This window comes from Drosophila subobscura, chromosome U (assembly GCF_008121235.1).
Source record: "Drosophila subobscura isolate 14011-0131.10 chromosome U, UCBerk_Dsub_1.0, whole genome shotgun sequence".
Classification (NCBI taxonomy): Eukaryota; Metazoa; Arthropoda; class Insecta; order Diptera; family Drosophilidae; genus Drosophila; species Drosophila subobscura.
In genome coordinates this window covers 6,766,368-6,785,945 of record NC_048534.1, presented here as the reverse complement: position 1 = coordinate 6,785,945, position 19,578 = coordinate 6,766,368, and the positions used below count along the sequence as shown (strand labels likewise).

At 43.0% G+C, this 19,578-nt stretch overlaps 5 protein-coding genes and 4 non-coding genes across 12 annotated transcripts; 5 read left to right on the top strand and 4 right to left on the bottom strand.

Annotated features, from left to right (window-relative positions):
* The first annotated feature begins 80 nt into the window (after window positions 1-80).
* LOC117901889 (RIP-like protein) lies at window positions 81-19,032 on the top strand. Its single transcript, XM_034812851.1, has 4 exons — window positions 81-316; window positions 373-438; window positions 495-941; window positions 19,020-19,032. The coding sequence occupies exons 1-3, from the start codon at window positions 197-199 to the stop codon at window positions 897-899; spliced, it is 591 nt and encodes a 196-aa protein (XP_034668742.1). The 5' UTR covers window positions 81-196; the 3' UTR covers window positions 900-941; window positions 19,020-19,032.
* On the top strand, window positions 1,386-9,110 carry LOC117901886 (ethanolamine-phosphate cytidylyltransferase). 4 transcript variants are annotated; one of them, XM_034812848.1, is made up of 7 exons: window positions 1,386-1,720; window positions 6,027-6,277; window positions 6,338-6,404; window positions 6,471-6,583; window positions 7,588-7,688; window positions 7,756-7,941; window positions 8,000-9,110. In XM_034812848.1, the coding sequence occupies exons 1-7, from the start codon at window positions 1,590-1,592 to the stop codon at window positions 8,315-8,317; spliced, it is 1,167 nt and encodes a 388-aa protein (XP_034668739.1). In that variant the 5' UTR covers window positions 1,386-1,589; the 3' UTR covers window positions 8,318-9,110. The 4 variants fall into 4 exon arrangements, with proteins under 4 accessions (XP_034668739.1, XP_034668738.1, XP_034668735.1 ...); XM_034812847.1 differs by having other exon boundaries at window positions 7,582-7,688; XM_034812844.1 differs by having other exon boundaries at window positions 7,522-7,688.
* On the bottom strand, window positions 10,125-10,241 carry LOC117902833. The gene has a single exon (XR_004649432.1). It is a non-coding gene; the product is annotated as a U5 spliceosomal RNA (small nuclear RNA).
* On the top strand, window positions 11,508-11,703 carry LOC117902824. The gene has a single exon (XR_004649424.1). It is a non-coding gene; the product is annotated as a U2 spliceosomal RNA (small nuclear RNA).
* LOC117901885 (actin-binding protein IPP) lies at window positions 12,261-16,195 on the bottom strand. The gene is made up of 5 exons (XM_034812843.1): window positions 15,302-16,195; window positions 15,038-15,229; window positions 13,376-14,220; window positions 13,058-13,313; window positions 12,261-13,001 (listed from the first exon to the last, which is right to left on the bottom strand). Exons 1-5 carry the CDS (start codon window positions 15,758-15,760, stop codon window positions 12,867-12,869), a joined length of 1,887 nt encoding a protein of 628 aa, XP_034668734.1. The 5' UTR covers window positions 15,761-16,195; the 3' UTR covers window positions 12,261-12,866.
* On the bottom strand, window positions 14,434-14,629 carry LOC117902825. The gene has a single exon (XR_004649425.1). It is a non-coding gene; the product is annotated as a U2 spliceosomal RNA (small nuclear RNA).
* Window positions 14,866-14,980, top strand: LOC117902830. The gene has a single exon (XR_004649430.1). It is a non-coding gene; the product is annotated as a U5 spliceosomal RNA (small nuclear RNA).
* Window positions 17,231-18,502, top strand: LOC117901887 (peptide chain release factor 1-like, mitochondrial). The gene has a single exon (XM_034812849.1). The coding sequence runs from the start codon at window positions 17,305-17,307 to the stop codon at window positions 18,481-18,483; it is 1,179 nt and encodes a 392-aa protein (XP_034668740.1). The 5' UTR covers window positions 17,231-17,304; the 3' UTR covers window positions 18,484-18,502.
* On the bottom strand, window positions 18,524-19,407 carry LOC117901888 (exosome complex component RRP41). The gene has a single exon (XM_034812850.1). It carries the CDS (start codon window positions 19,320-19,322, stop codon window positions 18,573-18,575), a length of 750 nt encoding a protein of 249 aa, XP_034668741.1. The 5' UTR covers window positions 19,323-19,407; the 3' UTR covers window positions 18,524-18,572.
* Window positions 19,408-19,578: the final 171 nt, after the last annotated feature.

Sequence of the window (19,578 nt, the reverse complement as noted above, 5' to 3'; positions counted from 1 at the left end):
TTGTTATCGTTACTGCACAGCTGCACCGCATTTATCGATATACGCGAGCAAGAACACACAAGTATTGGTAAGCGCTGACAACAAATATCGGTGCATCAAGCGACAATCTTACAAGACTTTGAAAAAAAAGTACTAAGAGAGCTCTATAGACCCAGGACATATACGTGGGAGCATATATATTTGCAATTGAATTGCCATGAGTTCTCCGCAAGCTTCCCCCATTTACCGTACGTCAGTAGAGCAAAAAAGGCACGCTCAAGATGTGGCCAAGAGACACCGTATGGGCATGCCGAAACTGCGCGATATGTTGCGTGAGGTAAATTATAATCCATTTCACTTTAACAATATTATTTGATTATTTTTTACTTTCAGAAGTACCGCAAGCGTATTATAGAGACTCGCACAAGACTAATAGATTCAAACCGCACAATACAATTGGTAAGTGAGTGCCAAATACTAGAGAAACACATTGAACACTAATTTTGCTTTCACAGGATGAACTTAAAGACTTTCTTCGCACGGAGCTTAGCGAGCTTGAGAAAGATCTGGAGCTGGAACAGAACCTTCTGGATGAATTAGTTTCTGATGTCAACGAATGGTATGCTTTGGGTGAACAACATTTGGAAACGTACGTGGAGCCAGACGATCCAGTGCACCAAAATATGCTGTGCCCTGTCTGCCTTCTAAAACCATTGAAACGGCAGGAAACTGTTTACCAGTGTGAGTGTGGAATTCAGTTTGAGCACACATCTAACATGGAAGAACTGGAGAAATTGCTGCAGCAACAAATTGCATCACATGAAACTAAGTGTACTCAGGCACTGCGTTTTTTTATAGAGCCTTCGACAGGTCACCTCTACAATATGTGTGGAAGCTGCGATTATTTCTCTTCTGTTTAGTTTGTATTAAGATTAGCTTTTCAGATGTCTGCGCCCAAAACCGTTCCTTTTAAATACTACATTTAATTTATATAAAAACAAACATTTTTTCTAGATTTAATTTTATAATATCAATACAATCTGTGAAAAATGCGAATATTGCTAAGTTTTAACGTTATATTTTTTGTAAACCTATTAAAAGATAGACCTGTTAATTAGCCACCATTCTACAAAATTAATACGTCTATTTGAAAAAATTAAATGGTCAGTCCTGAGAGTCCTAGCTAGCTAGTAATATTAAACAGAAATGCAAAATCGAGAGAATATGATTTGATGTTCATTTATTCAAAGAGAGCGGGTATATTCGATTATTTTCCTCGGTATATTTTGAAAATGAGAAGGTATATTTTGGTATTTTTGAGGGTCAGACCGTATATTTGATCGATAACTCCGCGGTCACTCTGGCAACAGATACAGCTGAACAGCTGTTCAACTAAAATCAAAAAACTTAGTGGCTTTCGAAATAAAAGTAATAGGCGTGCTCGCTACCCAGAACAAAACATAAACGAGCGCTCGAAGTGTGAACGTCGTGTCGGCTGCTCTCCGGAAAAACAAAATATAAATAAGACGCTACTTTTACTCATCAATGTGCGCCTAAATCAAAGTCAAAATTAAATATAAATTTAAAGCGGAAAATTCAATAAATCAACAATGAGTGACAAACAAGTGAACGGCTGCAGTTCTGCCAAGAGCTACAGCAGTCACTGCAATGGCAACACCACACAAAAGCAGGAGGAATCCCCAATCAACGGCAAAGATGTCCGCGTGTGGTGCGACGGATGGTGAGTCATATTCCAAACCAAGAACCTTTGGTATTTCTATGCAGTACCTTGAAAACGGCGAAATATTTTCCACTAAACGTACCACTAACGGTAGTCGCTGTCTAGCTGTCGCTTGCTTGCGTCACTTTATTGATATCATGGAAGGGTGGAACGGTAATAAAAGACCGGTGGACAAGTACACGTACAGTGGGTCAAAGCTAGTAATTTCACAGCGTGTGTGCACATACTGATTGCATGGCAGAAGTATCTACATACATACATACATACATAACATATAATTGTAGTATCCAATCCATCCGCTATATTGTGTTTATTTCAGGTTCAAGGTCAATTAGAAACGAAAGATCGCACGACGGCATATATTATTGCCATAGTATACACACATAGGGTATACATATGTATTGAGACATGCCTAGAATTTGACGCAATTTCTAGCGCTCTAATTGCTGCAGGTACTCTCCTGCTCGTATTATTGCTTTGGGAGACTCTCTATTAGACAAATGCATAGGAAAAAACCGGTTTATCTTTATCGAGAATGACGCATTGTATGGGCGCTAATGCTATATGTATTCCGTATATGGACGGAATGGCCTACCATAACAAGTTTTTTTTTCATATTTGCTTTATCAGACGACTGAAATTTCCTTCCTTCAATTGTGGCTTCCGCTAAATGTCTGAGAAGCATATGTATGTATGAATGTATGTATATGTATGTGCATATCTCAATACATATTTATATCTATTGTTTATCCTAAATGTTCTCACTTTCTCTCATGTTCCATAAAAATAACAAACAATGGCACACGCCCAAACAATATACATATGTACATACATACCGATGTATGTATGTATGTACAAATAAAATCATCATCGTATGATTCTCTGTATGTGTACAGAGTGAGAAGCGAGATTTATTCTTATCCACTGTATCCGCCTGCTGCACGTTTCTCTTTCTGTTTCTGGGACGGGTTCGTTTACGTGGCCCTTGTTGACTGTGGCAGGCAAACATCACGTGATTGGGGTTTGCGCATGCCTCGTCCTCGTCTCCGTCCCACGCCCATTTTCCAGTTCATGGCTTGCCCAGCGCCATTGACCCATCCCATTCCACGTGGAGCCTCCTCGTCGTCCGGCATTCTTTTGTGTGAATTTCGCAAATAAACTCATTGTCATTTTCCAGCAGGCCCTGAGGGCCACGAAGGGAAGGGCTTGGCTTTAAGGGAGATTCATTCAAATATAAAGGAAAAATTCATAAAGAATATTTACAATATTTATCAGAGTGCCTTAGATACATTTCGATCTGTTTAGCATCCATAAATAGACACCATTTCCAATAATAAAACTAATGTGTCTTTGAACTCGCATAATCCCTTCACTTCTCAACTGGATTTCCTTTGCTAAATCCGGATTGAAGAATAATAAATCACACGTACTTGTATTTCCGGGTAAATTGGGTAATCAAAGCTCTCCCTTAGCCCCAATGGGGGTCGCACACCCCAAGCATCAAGTGTGGAAGTCCAGCGGAACATCTAAGACTGATAAGCTAGCCAGGAACCCGCCAACCAATATTCAAATGGCACTATCAGCTGCTCAGCGGATGGTGGGGGGCCTTTGCAAAAAGCAAAAAAAAATATAAACAAGCCATTTATTTTGGTACACATTTTTCTGTGGAGGAATCCGAGAGGAATCAGCCCATTAACCCAGCCGACTCCTTGACTCAGGTCCACAAAAATTCTATCTAATCAGCAGAGATTGAGATCATTGACGCATGCAATGAGCCTCTGCCTGCTGCCTCCTCCTACGGCACTCACTCACTTACTCAGTTACCTCTCTCCGATCTATTTTTCTATCAATGTCAATGAACTTGAGCTCAAAAACGGTTCAAAAACAAATGAATGATGATCGTAATACGTGTTGTAAATGGTTCCCCTCATAGGTCTCTTGGTACCCGCTAAGACCCTCGGTTGTCAGAGCACAAATTCTACTAAGAATCGCGTGATATTTTTTTAATCAGCAAGATTCGTCGCTGTTGCTGTCGCTTGTGTCGCTGCTTGTTGCTTACTCAATTGATTAAGCGGCCCCCGAGGCCTGTTCTACATACAGAGTACAATAATATATATAATATACCATGGTACTACTCGCATGTTTGTTTCCCCCGCATTCAGCACAGATTTCTTTATGGCAGAAAATCTCCGGGAGCAAAGGTTTTTCCCTCTCGATTAATGAATGGCCCCACGTTTTTACTAGCTGCTACTGCCTGTCCCTGCTCCACCAGCTGCTCTACTGTGTGCTGTTACTATCAGCCCAATATACTACATAAATATTTATACGATTGTATGTTCCCCATCTCCGGTGTACCCTTGTACGTGGTAGGTTTATTTTTGGCTCTTCATTATGTTCGGATTTCGTGACGTCGTCGAGTCTCATTTAGCTTCACTTTTTATCAATCCAACGGCCCAGACATTCGTCGGACCAGACACATCCAAGAGATGTACATACGTTTCAAAAGTATACAAAAACTCGTCAAATATTCTCTGTTTATTGTCAAGGTATTTTTGACAACCTTGATCTCGTAAATGCATGTGCGATATGGCTGGAAAACGATAATTGTACAAATATATTATATAATCTTAGACCTGTGTATACTCGTATATATTTTACCCACATTCGTAACGTTTTTTTTTTGTCGAATCGCGAAATGGTTCCACCCACCTTCCACCACATATCAACAGTCTCCGATATGTACCTAACTATTTGTGGTCTAATCAGTTAGACGGGACCGATAATGGTGACGTTTCTCTTTCTCCTTATCATACACACATTTTCGTGGGTTCTTAACTATTTTGTTTCACAATATTTCTGTCTGGCCTCCTTTTTTTAGACCCCACCTTTGCATGTAAAGTGATTTCAGAAGCATAAAAAGGTTGCTCATTGTTTACTAACTAGGTATTCCCTATTCTTGTGTGTGTCATCTTCTTTAATAGTCCGTTATTCTCAGTCTCTTGTTCCATTAAAGGAATAACGGACTACTTGCTAGTGTTGTTTTTGTCTGGATTTGGGTGCAAAAAACCGTGTAAATATTTCCAAGATGTGTCACTTGATCCGGCCCATAGTTTTCGATTATTTAAATAAAAATTGCCATTCCGTAATGCCAACGTAATGCTATTTAGTGGCTTTTAGAGGCATTTTTAATGGATCGTCACGTCTGCTAAGTGCCGAACCAATCCAAAATTGGGTTGGGGGCACGTGTGTGCCGTGCCTATGGAAATGGCTTTAGAATCGAAACGACCGGGAATGAATATTGGCACTCACATGTGCTGCTTGTGTATGTGCACGCGCTTGAGCACAATTGCAATTAAAAATTGCTAAATGGCATACAGAAATCATACGTACATACGTATCTCTTGTTGCTCCATTCATCTCTCGCCATCTCTTTTGGTTGTGTCCACAGATGATAGGGTCCAAAGTGCAATCTTGACCAATGCGGCCGCGGCTCTAAAGTGGAGCACAAAGCCGGGCTTGGGGATAGCCATCAGTCAGTCAGTCAGCCACCGGTCCATACTGGTTGTCATTAAGCCGCGCGCCACACAACACCAGACACTTTGCTGACGCGTTCGGACTTTGCGTTGAATGGGGCGTTTATGTAAACGATGTAGTAAATGATTTATACTATATGTAGGTACTTTCGTATGCGCCCAAGCCTGAGCCCGAGCACAAGTTTACGAGCAGTGTGGCGGGTCAAAAGCGACGGTTCTCAATTACTTTCAATCCTTCAGTCAATCAAAGCCTATTTATTTATTGCTACTTTGTAAGTGAACTTTCTACCCAGAGATCTTTATACCATTATTTGACCAAGTTGAAAGTAACTGAGGCAAAAGTTACTTGAACCCGAGGCTCGATTGAATGCAAATCTCTTAATACTTTGTACTGGTAAGGCGATAATTTGACAGCCTATGCATTTGTCAGTCAGAGCTTATATTATAGTCTCTAGCCAGGGCTTATCATGCTAGCTTTGAAATGAGCTTATTCTAGGACTCGTGTGACTCACCTCTATGGGAGGTGCACTGGAATCGTTGGCTTCCGAATCGTTTGCTCCAAGGTCGCTGTTGTCTAGGCGTTATTCAATATTTTCCAATTTGTCTACCGGATGACAGTACATTTCCCGTGCGATAGACAATTTGTAAGCGGTACAGGTGTTTTTTGATAACCGAAACAGACAGCATGCCGTGTCTTCTGCCACACTTTCTTGGTAAAAGATAGTCAGAATACGCGACTAATGAACGTACAATTTCCAATTCCATTGCCACAGCTATGATATGGTCCATTTTGGCCATGCCAATTCTCTGCGACAAGCCAAAGCACTTGGCGATAAGGTAATTGTGGGCATTCACACCGACGCTGAGATAACCAAACACAAGGGGCCGCCTGTCTTCACCGAGGAGGAGCGCGTCAAGATGGTCAAGGGCATCAAGTGGGTCGATGAGGTGGTTCTCGGTGCCCCCTATGTGACCACCCTGGAGGTTCTCGATCAGAACAACTGTGATTTCTGTGTGCATGGCGGTGAGTAACCAAATATCATGATCATTGCAACACGCCTTAACTTGGGTTTCTTAATTGCAGATGATATTACAATGACCGCTGAGGGTGTCGATACATATCATCTGGTCAAGTCGGCCAATCGCTACAAGTGAGTGCTGCCTGAGAGGATTGTTTCTTTGAGCAAAACCTAACATTTTCCCTATCCAATCCACAGGGAGGTACGACGCACAGCTGGCGTCTCAACAACCGACTTGGTGGGCCGCATGTTGCTGCTGACCCGCAACCACTTCCGCCAGGGATCCGCCGAATACGACATCGAGAAAGAAGGTAGCTTCCGCTTGTTCCGTTCCCCTGGCTTTCTTACCGAATTAAGTTTCATTTTTGTCCCTAAAATGCCCATCGAATCACAGCCGCCAGCACAAATCCTTGTTTCATTGAGTGTTCCGTTTCATTCAGTTCTTTTATTGTTAACAAATACTAACTATAGACTAAGGTTTTTACTTTCACCTCTCTCTTTCCCCCGGACTGTCTCCTTCCGTTACGTTACTCTTTGCTGTACGTTGCTCTGCATGCTGCGCGTAAACCACGAATCAAATCGAATCTCAGTTCCAAGTATGAACAATTCATATACTATTTAGCTCTATATATTGTACAAGTGGCAACAAGAAAAACCTTTATCAGCTTTACATGAGATGCCTGAGAAATGTTACAGAATATGCAACAACATACATGGCATGTGCATGATGCTTTTAAGGGTTGTTTTTTGTTGCAATTGTTGGCATCCCACCGCACGCTTAGCCTACGCTCTTAGATGAGCCTTTATCCTTTCCGTAATCGTACCCGTACCGTTTTTGACTTGTTTTGATCCGTGTGACTAATCCTTTGACTTATGTTGCTCTCTACATCTTTACTATTTCTCTTCTTTTTATTTCTATGTACGCACTGTTTACCACTAACAAAAACCAATATAATCTACTACTCGTATATGCAAATCTATGCTAAATCCTCAAATGCCAAATGCCAAATACCAAATGTCCTGTGCGTGTGCGCCACCGCGAAATGAATGACAAATGAAATCTATGAAATGTATCAAAACCATTACCTGCAATGACCTGCAATCCAAATCAAAAATTAATTCAAAACCAAATCCCGTAAATCTAAATGTAAATGTAAATGCCAATGCTCTTATCTTAAACACTACACTGCTCTCTCATTCGTCTGTGTTCGCTTTCCAAAACCAATTACCAAAAAAATTGCATAAACAGCGAAAATGTTAAAACTACTACAAATAAAATCCCATCCAGGTTCTTCGAATATGGGTCAAGATTCAGCTGCCAAGAGCCCCTGGACCGGCTGCAGTCAGTTCTTACCCACCACACAAAAGATAATACAGTTCAGCGATGGCAAGTCACCAAATGCCGGAGATAAGATTGTAAGTAAACGGGACTAAGTAACTTATTAGTAACTAGTTTTAAATCTAAACTTTTTGTTCTTCTCAGGTGTATGTGGCTGGAGCCTTTGATCTGTTCCATGTCGGACATTTGGACTTCCTCGAAAAGGCTAGCAAGCTGGGCGATTATCTGATTGTTGGCCTTCACACAGATCCCGTGGTCAATTCTTACAAGGGCAGCAACTATCCCATTATGAATCTGCACGAGCGCGTGCTCAGCGTATTGGCATGCAAGGTGAGATCAGCGTCTACCTCTGTCTTAGCTGCTCCTTTTTAACACTTCTCTTTTATAGTTTGTCAATGAGGTGGTGATTGGAGCGCCGTACTGCGTCACCGAGGAGCTGCTTGAACACTTCAAGATCGACGTGGTCTGCCATGGACGCACTCCCATTGCGATGGAGGATGGCAAAATTGATCCGTATGCCGTGCCAAAAACGAAAGCCATTTTCGAGCTGATCGACTCTGGCAATGAGATGACCACTGAGCGCATTGTGGAGCGCATCATCTCGCATCGTCTGGAGTACGAGCGCCGCAACCAGGCCAAAGAGAAGAAGGAAATCGAGGCCTTTGAGGCGCTGCAGCGGCAGAAGCAGACCCAGAAGGCGGGCTAGCAGTAGTAGTACGAGCAGTAGCAGTCCCCCGCCCTCCTTCCGATTTCACACACTCGACGGAAGTTTTTATTTTATATTATTTTAGTTTCGTTTTTTAGTTTTTCGTTTTGTTTAGTGTTTCTAAGTTTTTAGTTGGGCTTTTCTTTGTACCTTGTTTCGTTCTATGTTATGTTCAAGGCGTTCAAGGCTTGGCGGCACTCACGCAACACAGCAAACCCCCTCGCCAGCGGATCGGCTCGTGCGAGCGCATCTCGTTTTCTAGTACAATTTTTGAATAGCTGAGGGTTTGCAGTTGGGCATGCAGGAGGCTCTCTGCAAGCCTCAATGATATACAGTTATATAGATCGATATATATACATAAACACTACGATAATAGCATATTTAAAATCTAAATTGTATGTAAGCTCAAAATTGTAAATTCTATATTCTATGTAATAAGTGTTCGAAAAGCAAGAGTCACGAGCGTAAAGCAAAACTCTCAAAATTGTACGAAATATATGTGTATGTTTAGGCCAAAATCAAAGAACTTGTCTAATCGGCTATCTATAGTATCCCTTTACCAGCCTAGCTTGTGCTTAAAATTGTAAATACAAATGTGAACTTTAGCCGCAAGTGGAAGGAAGTGGACGAACCATGCATCTAGCAAATGTAATCTCTGATATTTTGTCTTCAAACACACATATATCCATCCTAGTGCAAGTTCTTGTCCGTTCATTTCCTACTCCTAATGTTTTATGTTCAATGTCTAGCTCTAGTTTAAAATATATTTATGTACATGGCCAAAAAGTAATCCAAAAAAAAAATGAAAGCATATTGAAATAGTACTTTGTTGTCGACTAAATCTTCTGTTCGCCGAGTAACTTTAGCTCCACTTTGAGCAGCTGCTGCCACACATCCAAGTCCATTAGCCCGCGCAGGTCATCGACGCCGATGAGAATGGCGTTGCTGTCGGTTTTGATGAACGTCTTGCAGTCCTGGGTTTTGTTGAAAAAATGGGCGTGGCACCGCCTTTTCTTCAGGGTAAAATCTAATTTTTATTTTTAAATTGAATCAAACAAAAAAGAATGGGAATATGTAAAGCAATGCCATATTATACTAAAAAAGTTGTGCCCGGATTTTTAAAAATGGAAAAGTAGAAGATAATCGGATTTTTACATTGACTTCCTTGTATACTGCAAGCAGCTTCTTTTCTTTAAGTTGTTGAATTTTGGACACAATAGCACTGAACGTCAGTGCAGAGATACTGGAAATGTCTCAACGTTATTATAATTGTACGATTAGGCACGAATTTAGACAATCTGCATAGTTTTTTTCGATTTGTTTCAAGTTTTCCGTGAAATTCTTCAATTTAATCGACAAACTGTAAAAAAAAAAATCTTCAAAGGGTCAACAAATAACTCTTATCGTTCTTATCGCTAGTGACACTATGACTATGAGCTATTACCACTTAAATGCAATGCAAATCGGCATCTTCTTCCGCAATTTTCTTTTTCACTGAGTTTAACATTGCAAACAACTCTGAATTTCCAAACTTTAGGTTATGTTCCGAAAATTTAAATATCTGCGAAGACGCAGAAACGCGCAGTGGTGCACACTTTTGGGTACGTTCCATTACGGACACTGATGGTATTCCTCTGTATATCTGTTAAAAAATATTATTTTTTTTTCTTTTGACAAATGAGTTTCGGCCAGGAAAAGTGGTCAAGTGCCCCATAGTGCTATGAGACGCAGAAAACCACACAGAACTTAACCGCATTCCAATTTAATTCTTGGAACTAAATATGTATTACTTATTGGCCCAGCAACCGAAGCCGCCGGGCACTACGAAAAAATTCATTTTAGACTCATTAGAGTGCCCCTCTCCACGGAAATCTTTAGTAAAAGGCGAAAGATTTATTCGACAATTGAAGAGAAGCCAGAGTAATTTTCAAATCCAAACACGTTCAACCTAAAATAAGCCTGGTCAGAACTGGTTGGGAATTGCAAGAGCAAACTTTCGCCAAACCGAAACTGGGGTTGTTCGATGTGCCAGTTTTATGTGAACATTGCTCGCTGAGAAATACATTGTACATACACATGGTACGGTCTTGTCGACAAGCGTGTTAGCTTTAATCAACAACTACATATACTACAATGTTAATTTTTTTTTATGCTTTAATAATTGAATTTACTTTCTATCTACTATCTACCATATACTTATACTATGCCATACATTAATATATAATTTATACCATACATTTAAAACCTACCCATATATTTTGTATATATACATACAGTAAGCACACATATTATTCGTACACCACCATCGCCCTAGTTTGAACACCTATAACTTGGCGTACGGTCAACGTAAACAGAAAAAGTTAATTTTGTATTAAAGATTAACATATCTACTATATGTTTATGAAAAAAGGTTAACTTGAGTTCCATGAAGCCTGTGTAAAAATATTTGTAAAAAAGGATACGGAAGCCCAAAATTTCATCGAGGGAGTTATTGCAACCGGTACTGCTTGTGGAGGGGGTCACTATTAATTCATGGGGAATCAATAACTGGGGGGAAAGATTGTTTCTAGGGCTTTTAGTTATCATTAAGGCTAAATATAGCAAACAAAAATTTTCATTGTTCATTTTACCTTTAATATTTTAATTTTACTTAAGGGATCGGACGGCTGTACGAATAATTTATGTGCGAAAAAAAAGGACTTTTTTGCTTAAGTTAATTTTTATAAGGATACCATAGAAGAAATTTAGAAACTTTTTTCATAAACATATAGTAGATATGTTAATCTTTAATACAAAATTAACTTTTTCTGTTTACGTTGACCGTACGCCAAGTTATAGGTGTTCAAACTAGGGCGATGGTGGTGTACGAATAATATGTGTGCTTACTGTACATATGTATGTACATACCTGAGAGATAACAACCATTAACTTATTATGTCAGTGGAGCATTTTAAATAATATAGTGTGGTTATATTTCCAGTACGAAACAGCCTCCAAATATTGTATGGTACACACATTTCACTCTGCCACGAATAAAATAACAGCGCGACGGAAATGTCTGATGCCGAAACCAGCAAACACCCCTGAAAGCATAAGGCATGCCGAGGCAGTCTGGTGTTTAGCAATAATAATTCCCAACTGGTTCTGGTGGCGCGTTTATCGTTTGGTGGCTGTTTGACTGTTTCAAGTTATCGCTTCTCGGCCTTATGGCTAAGATCAAAGTGTAGTATCTGTTCTTATCAGCTTAACATCTGATAGTTTCTCCATTGGAGAACAACAAATGTTAAACTGATTTTTGGAATCAGACGGAGTGCTAGGGGCTTGCTCCACCTCTGTCACGGGTTGGCCCGGTATTGCAGTACCGCCGGGATTTCGGCCCAACTAAACAATAAATTTAACAAGTATTTCTAGAAGGATGTGGTAGAGAACCTTGATTCGATCTGAGTCTCGGCTGTTTCTGTTCCCATATTCTATAAACGACGGAATGGTTTGAGTGTAGCGGGTTGAGTCGGTCGTACCGCCGCGGCCCATTGTGCGCCGGCTCGCTCCGCCTCTTTGCTGTTTTCCATTTTCTGTGATTTTACATACACACGACGCGGTCTCGAGGAGTAAACTAAACGCACAGAAGGAACGGCTTCCGACCCCATAAGGTATTCTTAATATCGGCATCAATAGCCGCGTTGATTAGCCCATGGTCTGTCCGTCCACCAGATATCAATTTAGCGTCCAGATAGCTGGGATATCACACTGCTGTTACAAGTGTAATTCAAATTCACTCCTCCCCGCAAAAATCTGCTGTATCCACAATTTTAAAGATACAAGAAAGCAATAAAAGCAATTGCGTAGGAAATGAATCAGGTATTAAGGTTTAGGTATTAAGTCGTACATTTATTTGATAATACAACTAATTTTTTAATACAGTTTCTTTCCGAATGTGTGTTGCTTTTCGTTTTCGCGTTTTGGTACATTTAAATCGGTTTTAATACAAAGTTGTCCGGAGCGCTCACTTCTTAAGGGCGCGTTCAACATTTCTGGCCATAATACGCAAGTAATTAATAGTATGTTATGATAAACAATTTGAAAGTAAACAAAAACAATAACGATATCGAGTCGAGTCGAGAAATGTTCAGCAATTACGATACGTTGATATACATTTTGCCATGCGACGACTATATTTGGTTTTCGGTGTTTGGTTTCGCTTTTTGAAAGGACAACTTCAACTACGGAACAATTTGGCTAGCTGGCTGTGTTGCTGCTCCTGGATCCTGGCTAACTACTACTACTAAGTTTAGTATGTATTACTGGTGAATAGCTGCGCTATGTTTCCTCTACCGATAACGTGTCAACCGGAACGAACAATGATGCGCTTTTTCTTTTCTTTTCTTTGGTGAGAGACCAACCACTACTACGTTCAAGTTTTTTGAAGAAGGAAGAGATTTGTGATGTGTGTAACGTATACAATGCAATAGATCTACAGTTAAAGAGCGTGTGTTGTTTCTTTGCGTTTTGGGCGTGCATAAAACGACGTGAGATTATGAGGACAAGACTCTTAGACCACCACAGCACCGGCCTCGGAACGGCTAACTGGCAAATCTGGGCAATTTTTCCAAGAGTCCGACAGCGGGTCATAGCATTCGACAGCGTTGATGGTGACTTGTGCTCGATAGAAGTTTACCTCGCAGGGCTGCAACGAATAATTTGATTACGAAATGATTCAAAATGATGGATTTAATTGATTACCTGATCCCCACCAGCCACATAGAGCAGGCCATCGGCAGCGGCTACAGCAGGAATGGCTCGTGGCACGTTCAACGCACAGACCATTGTCCATTTGTCCTCGTCAAAGCTGTAGCGCTCCACAGAGCTGAGAATGTCCTGACTGATGCTACTGCCACCCACCACATACAAGTAGCGGTCCAGAACGGCCACGCCCATTTGGCAGCGAGCCGTTTGCATGCGTGCCAGCTGTGTCCACTCCTTGGTGACTGGATTGTAGCTGAAAGAAATACGGGTGATCGATCAGAAGATGAACTATAATTTCGCCTATGGGATACAAACCTTATCAAGTCTGGCAAATGTCGAGTGGTTGTTGTACATCCTCCCACAATGTAGATGAGACCCTCGAAGCTGACCACACCCATGCTGAAGCGTGGCTGCGGCATGCTGCCAATTAGTTTCCAGAGATCCTGCTCTGGGTCATAGCACTCCATGGTGCCGCCAATGTCGTCGCCAATCCAGCCGCCAACAGCAAACAAATTCCCGCCCATGGTACAGAGTCCAAACTCGCAGCGAGGCACAATCATCGGCGAAATGGGCTGCCATATGTCGTTTTGAGGATCGTAGACTTCGCCATTGGCCAGAATCTGGGAGCCTCGTTCGCCTCCCACCACGTAGATCTTGCCGTTTAGGGCCGACACTCCCGGCAGTATGCGCCCCACCTCCATGGGAGCTGTTTCAGTCCACTCGCGTCGAAATATATCAAACTTGGCCACCGTCTCGAAGATGCAGTCTGCCGAGTTCCAGGTCCGTGGCGTATCCCTGTGGGATCCCCCAATTATGTATATGTTCTTCTTGGCCAGCTGTCTTGGGCAGACACGCAACGGCACCAACTGGCCGCGCTTCGAGGCAATGTCCCGACAGATCGAGCGCAGCGCAATCTTTACCGACATGTCGCGACAGTCGTCTTTGAGAGCTTTGTCGATCACCTTCACGGGAACGAGCGCCATGCGCACATGAGACAGTATATCGAACACATAGCAGCGCCGCTGCGTCACATCGTGTTTGATCCAGCGCAGAGCCGCCTGGAACACCTGCGATTCAGAGTCCACACGCAGAAGCTCGGAGTTCAGCAACTGCGACAGCAGAGCCTGCGGTGTTTCCAGAAACTCATCCTCCAGGGTTATCTGAGGGTGGAAACATAGACACCATTTATTGGAAATTAATGATTTAGTATTGCCGAAATACCGACTTTACGTAACACATAAAACTCTCTCCAACCAACTCCGACGTTTATTTTTACAGAATATGGGAAACAGAAACATTACACACTCAGACAGAAACTGACTGAACCGGGACTTTCCTTAAAATCCTTCTAGAACTACTTGTTAAATTTATTGTTTAGTTGGGCCGAAATCCCGGCGGTACTGCAATACCGGGCCAACCCGTGGCAGAGGTGGAGCAAGCCCCTAGCACTCCGTCTGATTCCAAAAATCAGTTTAACATTTGTTGTTCTCCAATGGAGAAACTATCAGATCTTAAGCTGATAAGAACAGATACTACACTTTGATCTTAGCCATAAGGCCGAGAAGCGATAACTTGAAACAGTCAAACAGCCACCACACCAAAAGTGATCTGCCAGAAACAGTTGGGAATTATAATTCAAGTCCTTTTACACATATAGAAGGGGTGAAAAAAGATCCCCTAAAAGAGTGTTATGACATTGTAGAGCTGCTTAGGTAGTCGAAAATTCAGGTAAAGTTCAGGCTAAGAATTCCCAAACAGTTCTCGAAGGGCAGGTATCGAGCAGCACTGGGTTTGGTGGTGTTAAGTCACTCTGGCTTCTCTTCAATTGTCGAATAAATCTTTCGCCTTTTACTAAAGATTTCCGTGGAGAGGGGCACTCTAATGAGTCTAAAATGAATTTTTTCATAGTGCCCGGCGGCTTCGGTTGCTGGGCCAATAATGGATACATATTTCAATACGAAAATAAACTATACGTACCGCTGGAAAGTTGGCATGGACAAAGTTAAGTGCACTCTTGGCCAATGATTCACAATTGTGCGCTTCGGCGAAACGTAGAATGCCCAGGGCATTGGAGGCGTGCAGCTCGCGGCAGAGGAACTCGCAGCAGCCGTCGACGACCTCATTGAGCTGGAGCATATCTGCAGCGGCGAGGAGCTCTTGGACATTTGACTGCAAAAAGAAAGAAGAGTGTGAGAAACGAACCCACTACACGTCGAAGTGCAACCTGTGTGTGTGACGTACCTGTGTGATCTCACAGCGTCCCGTGTAGATAAAGTCGAGCAGAATGTGCAGTATGTCGCCATCGATTGTGTGCAAGACCACCGATTTCTGTTTGACCTCGTTTAGGCCGAGTTCGGGCCGAAACATGGCCTCGAAGTAGGCACTGGCAGCACTCAGCACCGCTCTGTGGGCGTTGAGGGTAGCGTCGCCTGCGACGATCTCGACGTCACAGAAGCGAGCCTGCTCCCTCAGCTGATTGAGATTGGACAGCACTTTGAAGGGATACTGGGCGTTGCAGTAGGAGGGAAGATTTGTGCGTTGTGTGGAGGCCTCCGCCCCTGATCCTGGCGTACCCTGATTGGCCTGCCCAAAGTAGTCGCCGTCATTGGTGGGATTTGGGTTTTGATTTGGATTTGGATTGCCATTGTGACAGTTTGCGTTGTATTCGTGGTGTATGGAGTAGGTTTTCTGCGGTGGCATTTCGTTTTCTTTCCTTCGGTATGTTTGTTTGTTTGTTTGCTCGGGTTTCCTTGTTTCGTACTCGTACTAATAAATGCACTGTTGGGGCAGCAGCTCAGCCTTTTCACATTCAATTAGATATCTTAATTAAAGTTAATTGCTGCACTCTGCACCATTTAGCCTGTGCGTTGTTGTATTTGGGCTCATTTTTCATCAATCAAAAAGAATCACACACACCCACGACTGCGACGCACTCACACACAGGAAAAAAACGAACACTGGAAAAGTTTAAACGCATTCCCCAACACGGAGAGAGGTGTTCTGGCATTGATTTGGCTCGATATAACGTTATATTTACTGCACTTTAGCGACTATGCTAATACAACTATTCCATATTTAGTTATTAACTAAAAACTAGCGTATTTTTCTTAGCTTTTGCATGTAGTTTAGTGTGACCGCGGAATTATCGATAAAATATACCGACCCTCGGAAATACAACGAAATAAAAACTTTCTTTATCAAAATATACTGTAAATATACCGTTAATCTCAAATCATTTACATCGAGTTTAATCTTCTGTTTAATAATACCAGCTAGTTAGGACTCTCAGCTTTAAAACTGTAATTTTACTCGAATCATCATTCGATTCTTCACAAGCTTGGCTGATTTTATTGGACTGATTGCAAAATAAGGTCAACCAAAAAAAAAAAAAACATTAAAAAATACGTGGGTGGGAATGCAATGTTACCTCTTTGACAATTTTTTGCGCCCAACCGGTAATATAGTATAGTAAGGGCACATGTGTACCCTATTTCCATTAAATAATATGACAGACAGACTAATAGACTGACATGCTCTTTTCATATTTTTTCTATGTGTATATGTACTATATACCAATCTAGAAACATTCTCAGTATCTATAGTCTGCCAAATTTCGCTGAGATGGCTCATCAACACAGATTGATATGTTTTTGCATTGATTGGAGCCAGAGATCCAGAGCCAGATCCAAAATCTCCTTAATTCGAGGATATCCATCCCTCCAAGGGTACTAAATGGTAATTTCGTTTCAAATTTTGTGGAACAGTGCCTCTTACTTTTCGCAGCATCCTGCTGGCCCAGACAAATTATGTTGACAATGGGGATGGAACAAAGATTCATTGATGCGATAAAACTACCATGTTGCGAGACAGAAATATTCCTTCGAAGAAAAGAGAAAATCCACAAGGGTCGTTTGGGAGTTTTGATACCATATATTCTTGAAAATACCCTGAAAATTGAATTTAATATACGGTTGAAATTCATGAAATGTATCATTATATACCGATATACAGTAAATATGCTATGAACTCTTTTGTGGATACCCCCAAAAGTATATAATATAATGTAAATGGTCATCCTGATGTAGTTGTACACATTGGGTGTGAGCAGTGTGGCCGTTGGATAAACATACATATACTAGATCGGAAAATATACAAAATCAAGGTCGGCAGTCACCTTTTTACTGAGCTCCAACTTATGTTATTTAATTGTTTTTTTAAGGAATTTTCAATTAAAATTGCCAAAAATGATGCTGCGTAAATTGCTAAACGTTCGCTGTGGCCACCTGGTACGCCGCTGGGCCAGCTCCGATCCCCTCAGCCTGCAAAACGAGAAGCTGCAATCGTATTTGGAGTCACTGCGCCTGGAGTACTACGGCCTGCGTGTAAATGCAACCGGCAATAGCAGAGCGTACGAGCGGCTCTCTCAGCTGGAGGGAGTGGTTAACGCCCTGGAACAGAGGCGTGTCCTGGAGCGCAACATTACCAGTGCCAAGGACATCGAGCAGGAGAAGGACGAGGATATGCGCAAGCTGATGGAGGAGGAGAACGAGGTCTACGCAGATCTGCTGAGCAAGCAGGAGGAGACGATGCTGCAAGAGCTGCTCTCCCTGGCCGATGACGAGGTCTATCCGGCGCTCATATTCGGAGTGAATGCCGGAGCTGGGGGGCAAGAGGCCATGCTGTTTGCCCAGGAGCTCTACGAGATGTACACCAGCTACTTTGAGCACATGGGCTGGGAGTACGAGGAGTTTGCCCGCGAAACGACCGACATAGGTGGCCTGAGGCATGCCAACGTCATGGTCAGTGGTGCGGACGCCTTCCATTGGCTTCGCTTTGAGGCGGGCGTCCATCGAGTGCAGCGTGTCCCTGCCACAGAGAAGTCCGGCCGGATGCACACCAGCACGGCCTCCATTACTGTGATTCCTCGTCCCGCCGATGTTCATGTTCACATAGCTGAAAAGGATCTTAAAATTGAGACGAAGCGGGCCAGTGGAGCGGGCGGTCAGCATGTGAATACCACCGACTCGGCTGTGAGAATTGTCCACCTGCCCACTGGCCTGGCCGTGGAGGCGCAATCGGAGCGCTCCCAGCTGAAGAACCGCGAGCTGGCCATGAAGCGTCTTCAGGCGCGACTGGTGCAGCAGCAGCTGGAGAGCTCAGAGGCCAGCAAGCAGGCGACAAAGAAGGCGCAGCAGGGCAGCCTCAACAGGAACGAAAAGATTCGCACATACAATTTTGTGCAGGATCGGGTCACGGATCACAGGATTCAGGGCGGTACACTCTACAATCTGGATGGGTTCCTGAAGGGTGGCGAGCCGCTCACTGGACTGGTGGAGAAGCTACAGCTGGAACACCGTAGAGCCCGGCTGAGGGACCTCTTGGAGGCGTGGCAGCCGCCACAGGAGGCAGCTAACAAAGATTAAAGATTAGAGCGCACTGGAAGTCTTCATTTGTTGTTATTTAATACATAAATGTTACACAAAATCATAATTTAACTATCGGTGCCTTTATATCATCCAACTCTGGCCCAATCAGCAGCACTGCCAATGTGCAGGAGATGCTCCCTGACAGCCGCCTCCAGAATGTCGCGAATCTCCCGACAGCCAGCCATTGCCGTCTCGATGACGGTCTCCAGGTGGTCAATGTGAAAGCGTTCGCTCATCTCGAGGAACGCAATCTTCTCGGCCGTGGGCAGGGCAGCCACTGTTAGCATGGGCCCCCCGGAAACCTCCTCCGTGTGCGAGATGTCGGTTAGGGGGATGCTGTTTTTGCTCAGTGAGGCGGTGCAGGCGACAATAAACTCATTCAAGCAAATGCCGGCATCGATCAGGGCCAGGGTAGCGACATTTAGGGCAACCGCATAATTGGCTCCGTCTGCTTGAAGAACCTCCACGTAAATGTCAATTTGGGAGCGCGGATACAGCTCGGACTTGATGGCCGCACTCAGGGCCTGTTCCAGGTACATTTTGAACTCCAGCGACTTTCGATCTCCTCGCGGACGGTTCTTTCTCTCCGCCGTGGCGAATGTGGCCTGGCTGTACTGGCAGTTGATGATGACATCGTTCGTCTCTGCTTTCATTCCCTTCGCTTGATGGGGCCCATATACAGCTGCCAAGACTTTTGTGTTTCCTTGTTCCATGTAGGCGCTGCCGTCGGGCTGCTCAAAAACGCCCAATTTGCACTTGATGTGACGCAATTCGTGTGGTCTCCGGCCATCCAGGCGCAAGCCCTGCTCGCTGAGCAACTCAAAGTTACCGGCCATAGGTTTAAATGGAGATTAAAAGTTTATTTAAATGTTAGTTGCACGTGTGCGGCGTTTTGTTTACAATTTTCCTGCAGTGCTGGAAAACGATTATTGTTTGGTAGCGCCAAAATGAGACCGTTTACAATGTACTCATGGCTTACAAATTACCACAATTGTAGAAAATTGATTAAACTAACAAAAAACAACAAAAAAGTAATGCCTGCCCATTTTCGACCATGTTGTCGACCAGTGGTATTTAAATATAAACAGCTTT